The following is an 8,658-nucleotide window of genomic DNA, read 5'->3' as shown; positions in this document are numbered from 1 at the left end:
AAAAACTAAAAAAAAAANAAAAAAAAAAAAAAAGTAGAATCCCTACCTACCGACCCTAATTTTTTCTGGACTGTAATAGGAAACACAACATTTATTTTGTTAGGCCTAAGATAGAGGTACTGATTTTCCCCTCCTACAGAACTGGTCCATAAGATACAACAAGGAGGAGCCTGTTGCACCCCGATATGAAATCAATGCTCCAGACTTGTACATACCAGGTGAGACCATTCCCATTTTCTTTAACTTGACACATAAAACGGCTTATTTACCAGGTCACACCAATTTGATTTGTTGGTTCTCGGATTATTTCAGAAAAAATATGAAGTCAAATGCTATACCAGGCTGATTTGTAATTCAAACAATGAATTTCAAACTTTTAATCAAACCACTGCAATTATACATGTAGATGGAAAAACTGTAACAATTTAAAAAATACTATAAAAGGAAGGAGGGAAGGGACTTTTTGAGCATTTTGAAGTTGATTCAGTGGCTGATATGTTTTTTGCAAATCAGAAAAAAATGAAGCCAGCAAATCTGTGAACCAACAAATTGAATTGGTGTTTGCAGAGATTCTTTTGCACTCTAGACCAAATTGATTATTAAAAAAGTAAAGAATACACATGTTCATTTCTCTAGAACAATGTACCTCTGACGAAGGCATGAGATCTCTGACCTCTAGTTCCTTTTCAAAAAGCAAGTACAAATGTAGGTGAACAATGTTCACTGAGACGTTACTGGTAGGAAAAGCAAACATGTACTTAAATATGATGGGAAAGTACCATAAAATGAAATATTTACTTTTGAAAATATTAGTTATAATTGTAACTGTAGAATAATTAATTCTGGTACGTAGCTGTACAATGCAGATGTTGTGCGAGATTAAACCTAACACGTTCAGGTATAGTTATGTATAGAATCTGTATTTTGACCTGTATGATGCTCCTTTCTTCCAGTTATGGCATTTGTGACGTACATTCTGGTTGCTGGATACTGCCTAGGAACACAAAACAGGTTTGTTTCTACAAGTGGATTATATAATATTAATTTCGATGTGGTCATAATATAGTACACGTAGATGAATTAAAATATAATTATAGATACAATTGGTGTGTGGGCTATCCCAATTGTCCTCTGGGATGGAGGAAATTTTTTTTGTCCCCCTCCTCTCATTTCAGTTACCATCCCCCCATATTTTTACTGTATCATTGTTCTTCAAACATTTTGAAACATTATATTCAAGCATGGTTTCTCCTTCAGAACTGGTTTTCTCCTGAATAGTTTGTGATAATGAAATACATGTATTGTAATGTAAATAAATTCCTCCAGTTTTACCCCTGAACTGCTGGGTATGCAGGCCAGTTCTGCGCTGGTGTGGCTCATCCTGGAGATAGTGGTCATCACCATGGCCATGTACATCCTCAGCGTAGCTACTGACATCAAGACATTCGACCTGCTAGCCTTCTGTGGATATAAATATGTAGGGTACGTATGGATAGTCAGCTTTTTTGTTTGTTATGTTCACCGAAGGAAAACATATTGTTTTTGCTCAGTTTCTTCTTCCTCTTCTTCTTCTTCTGACCTCTGACCTGAACCGATGTTGTGGCTGTTGCCTTGGTAACTGGTGTTGGGTTACATCATGTTGCAATTTCATAGCAGGAGGGATTTATACTCCTGTCTGACCATACACGTATACATGAATGTATTTGAGTAAGAATTAACAGAGCAGACCATGTGAAAAGGTAAACATTATGCATTTGCATCTTTGTTAGTAAGTGTAAATTTTACATGATTCTTCCTGGAGTCTGTAAAAGGGAATCACCAACTTTCAGATAGTTGTATTTGGACTTTGATAATGGGAACATACCAGTATTGTTTAAGGCAGGTGGAATGTTAACAGATGCTAATTATGCTTGCCAAGTGATTTGCATAGTCACTGTGAAAATGCTATGATTCCTAAGTGGCTTATGATTGGCGTTTCATACTTCGAGTTAACTTCACTATGCATATAGAAAATCTGCATAATTAATGATAATATGAACTGTTGAAAGAAATTCTATAAATCTGCTTTGTTCGATAATAGGACGATGAAACACTTGTGACATGCAATTGAGAATAAAAAAAACATCTGAGGATATAGATTATGTAAATGAAGACCTAATTTGCATAATTAATGGAAAATTTTTATAATTTCACAGTTGTAACTGCTGGGAATTTCATACTTGCCACATTTGGAAGTTAAGTGAAGGCGAACATGAATAAACATAATTTATTCAAATCATGACCTCATTTGCATAATTTATGAGGAAGTGCTATAATAGCCTGTCATTGGGTGGAGAATATGATCAACTGATATAACCCATGCAAATGAGGATCTTATTTGCAAAATCAATTATCAAAATTGTATAATTCTTCAACCGCAAGGGTTAACATCATTTGGCGAAGGTATGAGATCGTGGAACTCTTGTTTAAACAAGTATTCACTAAAATTCTGACTACAGTTAAAAAGCTAAAATTTTATCTTTCTAAATCAGTAGTCAGAATTTTAGTGAATACTCAGAAATCAATAATAGTAGTCATTGTTGTTTATCTGTTTGTTTATTTTTTTCAGAATGATTGGCATTCTGCTAGGAGGGATGTTGTTTGGCTCCATGGGGTACTACCTGGCCCTGGCATGGTGCAGTGCTAGTATGTTTTTCTTTTTGGTAAGTACTCACGTTTGCACTTCTTGGGATTTGGAGAAATTCTTGGGATAACATTGATCGATGAAGATATAGAAAGGGGAGCACTTACATTTTGTAGCTATAGATGGCTTAAGGGCATGTTGAAAAAAATTGAAGAAGGAAGGATTCAAAAGATAAACCAATGAGCAAGTGCCCTTTAGGAAGGTCATGCAAGAAATGTTTATTTATTTATTTATGAAGATGTACCACATTTGTGGAAGGATTGACATAACAGGTCACCTCTTCAAGGTGTCAAACCTGAGACCGGATTGTAAGGTTTGAACCACTCACACCGGGAAGGACCCCTGCTCTTTTCGAAAAGTGTGGTGGGTTCTTTAAGTTAAACATGCATGGGGTGTGGTTGTCCCAAACACAGGACCTCCATTTAAAGTCCTATACGAGGAACGTCCTTACCCGAAGCTAGGTACTCATGTACACCTGAGTGAAGTGAGGAAAGTCATGTAAAGTGCCTTTCCCAAGGGCACAAGATCGGTGACATCGGGTAGGTTTCGAATCCGGGACCTCTTGGGCCTGAGCCGAACAGCTACTACTATGCCACTGACCCCAACCAAATATTGACCAAGTACAGACTGGGCAGACTAGACAGAATTGAGGGGGAGGAGGGGGTGTTTCAAGATGGACGAAGGAATGGAGAAGGAGATGCTCTCAACTGACCCTAAGACCTACCTGGGGAAGATCAGAATGTAAGATGTAAGTAAGATGTTTGGAAAGATCTGACAGCTTTCTCATACCAGTTTGTTCATGCCTTATGTCACCCCCATAGTTACGGACACTGCGGTTGGTGATCTTGCCGGATGCGTCGCACGACATGGGAGGCAGCGGAGGCAACAAGGGGAGAACGTATCTCGTGCTGGCCATCGCCGTTCTCCAGCCAGTCTTCATGTGCTGGTTAACAAGGCATCTCATCCCCAATCAAAACTGAAAGTAACTCAAGCAACTCTTTTTTGGTAGAAAGCGTACTACCGGTACGAATTTTGAAAACTTTTCATATCCAACACAATGAAAAAAATACCACGAAAAGTTTTAGAAAAGTCCGTCAAAAATCTGGGAGTGTGTTTTCTTTTTGTTGGATGTCAAAGTGGTTTTTGAGATTTGTAGTTTTTTTCTCTGATCCTAGTCACACCAGTGTTTCCAAACCTTAGACTGCCCAGCTCAACAAGAAACCAGAGATAGTGTGTCAGAATAGGAAAATGCAATATAATTATAAAGATTTGATACTCTTTGTTTAAAAGAACACAAAAGAAAGTTACATGTACAACTATACTGCATTAAGTTCCTGTCTAAACTGCTAGGTTTCGACGTCCAAAAATTGCCAATGATTTTGTACAAAACTTGTCTCCTTTAATGTGCAAAGCAAGTATTTGAATCCTGTTCAGAAACTTAGTTAAATTTTTTGATCATACAATCAAATTTTGCTATAAATAGAAGGGGGAGGGGGCAGCCAGTTTTCGGACTTGAAGGATCGAAGGTTATTGTGAGTGTGAAAAACTGTACAGTTCTAGTATATTGTAGAAAGCTGTAGTATAAAAAGGTATTCTCACTAACTACATAATTATGGTTCAAGTCAATAGCCAATACATGTATGTTTTGATGTGCCAGTAAATAGTGACAGACTTTACTTTCAATCTCCAAAAGTCATAAACACTTACTGAATTGTAGAGCCTAGACAGTAGACTGACAAAAGAAAAAAACAATCTAGTCACTCTTGCCGAAGACAATGTTATAACCATGTTTGAAATGTGTACTATGTATGATTTTGATTTTCAGCACTGTATAATGTGTTAAAGTGTCACACAGTAACAAAATGACTGTACCATAGACTAGAGCACAGAGTATTTGACTATGAAACACAACAATGACAACATACCAACCATTACCATGGATGTACAAAATTTAATGATACAGAATGCTACAGATGGAAAGTCACTAAAACCTATAAAAATATTTCATACCTTAATACCTTCGATCCAACGTAAAAAGTTCTCTCAACTAGAGCTTTTGACCAGTCACTCTGGTCTCAGTAGACTGACCCAGTGGACTGACCCAGTGAGGCTTATCACGTAGCTTCTTTGAAGTGTGACGTCAACATTGGGTCAAAGGTATCTGGTAGATGATGTCGGCCCCCGTTTGTGTTGGATTGAAAAGTTTTAATTTTGAACATGTAACTACCAACACAGATGAACTTTCATGATAATACCTGGATCACATTTGCATGGTAGAGCACAAAAGTAAACTATATGCTTCAACCTTTTTGCACTTCACATCTTTTCTTGTCGGGATAATGTTGTGAAACAAAAGATATTCTTAACTGTTATTACTGTATAGTTTCACCATCAAGCAAACTTTCATTATACAATTGCATTTGCACTACAAAAACGTTAGGGATTTATGAAAATCATTCTCCATGTGAAAAGTCCTAGAAAAATACACATCAAATAATTCAAATATGACTTATTTTTTATATACACATGGTATTTTTGGATAAGAAGTGATCCTGATGTCAAGTGCTCATCGTTTATGAATGGTTCATATTGAATATAGACTTTAAGTTGAATATGAAGTACAGAATATGAGTTCATGATATTGTGGCCATGAAATAGTTGACTTTACTTGTATTACAGAAGAAAATTAGGTTTGCTTCTGAGCAAAGGTTAAAAAAATTCATTGGGCCTCCTTAAATATTTTAAACATTGGGTTGTGTACATGTAGAAGTGTATTTTGTACACAAGTTAGAGTCAGCAATTGAAGAAAGGAAGAATAGTATAGTGTTGTTATCAAAGTTATTTATTGCAGTAATATGTTATTGTCATAATTCATCCTTCATTTTGGTCTTTCACCGGCAATTCTGTTCCAAAAAGCATGTACGTGTATCACAATGGCTGTTATACAAGAAAAACAATGTTTAACAATCCCCTCTCATTTTATATATCTCTGTTACGTTGCTTGAAACATTTGACTATAGGTTAAGTTTGTTTTAGCAGTCTTGCTTCTTTTGTTTCTTATGGCACAGAACCAGCATTTGTGTAAAGTTTATAATATAATTACATTGTATGCCAGTTGTGCCTGAAGCAAGCATGGACATGTACGATGTATGAAACAAGGTATGAAGTACATGTTAGATGTATATCAATCACCATGGTACCATAAGAGACCAATTTCTGACTCCTTGTCACTACTAGTGCTGTGTTCCTAAACCCACATTTAGGTTCAGGTCCAGATTCATGTCCAGAGGTTTAGGTTGGCAACCTTACAATGTTTAGGCAAAACTTTGGCCATATAACACGGAGGCTGACACTTGACGATGCCTGATGGCAATGTTTTCTTCATTTTGCAGCACAGATTTTGCAATCTACAGAAGGTATGGAAAGAAAAGGGGTATGTGACATGGGTTTTTTTTTGTAGTAAGTCTAGAATTGGTTCTTGACTTTTAGTTTTTTTGGACTTGGACCTAAACATTTTTACATTTGTACAAGTCCGGAACTCCAGCAAACTGGTACACAGCACTAGTCACTACGAAATACTGGTATGTGAAAACCTGGATTCATGCACAAGGGTCGACCATTCATGAAGTACATGTAAAGCTGTGAAATTGATGTTTCAAACTTGTATTCAACATTGTATCAGTATTTGTCCTTTTGTTTTTGGTCAATAAATTTTACTTAAAAAAGCATGGCTTTGTCAAGTTTGCTTCCAATTTATGTTCTGTTCTCACCGGAAATTCTCACTTCTAACTTCTTAATGTAGTTTCAGTAGAAAAGTTTCATATTGATGAAGTAAATTAAAACAAAAGAATACCAGTATACCATAGTTCTTATTAATCTGTGTATGAATAATTCTATTGCTTTCAAAAAATTAAGACCATGGATCTTCCTTTAAGCATTGCCTCTTGCTCTAAAAGGTCAATGATGAGAGACGTATTAATAATTCAAATATTTGCATTGAATCATTCAGGATTTTAAGTCCATCACAAGCAAGGTATAGTGCTTCTCCATGTCACCACTCCATCATGTGACATCAGGGATAAATGACATCTTGAATAATTTAATTGTCTTCTTCCTGTGAGAATTTTCAAGGCAGAGGAGACGAATTAACATTCAGCATCTCTTACTGAGTTACGGTTACAGCCATGGAGGTTGTGATGGATTTTTCCAAGGCTTTGGACAACAATTTCAGCCTCTCTTACTGAGTTACGGTTACAGCCATGGAGGTTGTGATGGATTTTTCCAAGGCTTTGGACAACAATTTCAGCCTCTCTTACTGAGTTACGGTTACAGCCATGGAGGTTGTGATGGATTTTTCCAAGGCTTTGGACAACAAGGACCTGTTACGAGCAGCGTATGACCTGGATAAGGAGATGGCGGATGTTTGTCTGGAGGCAGGGATCAGTGTGAACTACAGGGACCACACTGGGAGTACGGCCCTCCACTATCTAGCTGAGGGGGCAGCAGTCAAGTCAGGCGATCCCCTTGTAGTGACCAGACAGGGTAAGTTTTACCGCAAGCCTCTGGAATAGTGCTCCTAGACCCACATTTAGGTTCAGGTCCGGATTCAAGTCCAGAGGTTTAGAATAATGATTCAGTTCCAGACTTGTAAGTCCGGATCTAAACCCATGGTATATACAAAATTGCATGTTGGCAACCTTGCAATGTTGTTTGGGCAAAACTTGTTTGGGCTACATAACATGGAGGCCGACACTTGACTATGCCTGATGGCAATGTTTTCTTCATTTTGCAGCACAGATTTTGCAATCTATTGAAGGTTTTAGGTGGTTTGGAAAGGGGTATGTGTGATGTCCGGAAATCGGTTCTTGACTTTTAGGTTTTTTTGGACTTGAACCAAAACATTTTTACAGCAAACCGGTACACAGCACTGCTCTGGAATAATATGGCCTCCCGAGCACTGCCAGACACTCCCCAACCATAGTTCCAAAGTCAGCTGTGGTTGGTGTTTGCTCTGTGTTTGTTCCATCTGATCATACTTTAACACACTATCTGGAAACAAAGAAATACAACAGATCTGTCCTTGGTGCTGAATAACAAATCCCCGCACACACCCCGCACATAAAAATAGATTATTTTTTTTATTTTTCTTATTCAACCCATTCGTATACGTATGACCAAGAAAATCAAACTAGATGGTAGTACTCCTCTAGATGTATCTACAAATCATCCAGATGGAGGCCTGGCAAAACCCCGTCTCGTATTAGCCACTCACTCCTAAATATGCTCTGCCCATACAGGTACTGCACTGCTGGACTCTCTTCTGTCCTATAGGCCTGACCTCAACATTCCTGACCACCAGGGCATCACCTGTCTACACATCGCGTCTGCCAACAACCTGTTCTGGCTTGTTCACCAGCTTCTGCAGCAGGGGGCTGACCCAACCATCAAGGATGGGCTGACAGGAGAGACACCTGTGGAGATGTTCTACCACAGTATCCTCCAAGGAAGGAAGGTAAGCATGCCCGTAGGCAGGTTTTTGAATGGGGGGTTCCAGTGCTTGAGGGACCAGCGAGCGCCTTAGGCGCAAGGTTCCTAGGGGGGTCCGGGGGTATGCTCCCCCTGAAAATTTTGAAAAATGAACCTTCTGAAATGGCATTTCCTGCATTTTTGAAAGGATTTCAAAGAAAAAAATCAAAGATAACTTTTTATTCAATGAAAAAGTAGGCAGTTTTTATTCGATTCCATCCCCGCTGGTGATACGAATCAGTCCATCTAAAGAAAAATCTTGGACCTTTACATAAAAAGTGGACCTTTCAGCCTTGTGGGGGGGGACCCCATGGGTATGGGCATTGTAAGGCCACACCAATTTAATTTGTTGCTTCTCAGAATCAGATCGCCCCGTCCATTTTTTTCTGATTTGCAAAAAAAAAAAAAAAAATTGGTTGGTTCTAAATTAACTACAAAAATTTTGCAGT

At 38.1% G+C, this 8,658-nt stretch overlaps 2 protein-coding genes across 2 annotated transcripts in view; both read left to right on the top strand.

Moving 5' to 3' along the window:
* The window catches only part of LOC109486628 (protein YIF1B-like), a 7,936-nt gene extending 4,180 nt beyond the window's left edge, over positions 1 to 3,756 (top strand). The window contains exons 4-8 of the mRNA XM_019790486.1: positions 140 to 218; positions 954 to 1,011; positions 1,327 to 1,482; positions 2,609 to 2,702; positions 3,505 to 3,756. Coding sequence (XP_019646045.1) covers positions 140 to 218; positions 954 to 1,011; positions 1,327 to 1,482; positions 2,609 to 2,702; positions 3,505 to 3,663 — 546 coding nt within the window. The 3' untranslated portion in view covers positions 3,664 to 3,756. The remainder of the gene's footprint in view (positions 1 to 139; positions 219 to 953; positions 1,012 to 1,326; positions 1,483 to 2,608; positions 2,703 to 3,504) is intronic.
* Positions 3,757 to 7,017: 3,261 nt separating this feature from the next.
* LOC109486627 overlaps positions 7,018 to 8,658 on the top strand; it is a 10,551-nt gene continuing 8,910 nt past the window's right edge. The window contains exons 1-2 of the mRNA XM_019790485.1: positions 7,018 to 7,225; positions 7,981 to 8,215. Coding sequence (XP_019646044.1) covers positions 7,018 to 7,225; positions 7,981 to 8,215 — 443 coding nt within the window. The remainder of the gene's footprint in view (positions 7,226 to 7,980; positions 8,216 to 8,658) is intronic.

Source organism: Branchiostoma belcheri, unplaced genomic scaffold, assembly GCF_001625305.1.
Source record: "Branchiostoma belcheri isolate BF01 breed outbred unplaced genomic scaffold, Haploidv18h27 scaffold82, whole genome shotgun sequence".
Lineage (NCBI taxonomy): Eukaryota > Metazoa > Chordata > Leptocardii > Amphioxiformes > Branchiostomatidae > Branchiostoma > Branchiostoma belcheri.
This window is presented reverse-complemented; position numbering and strand designations above follow the sequence as displayed.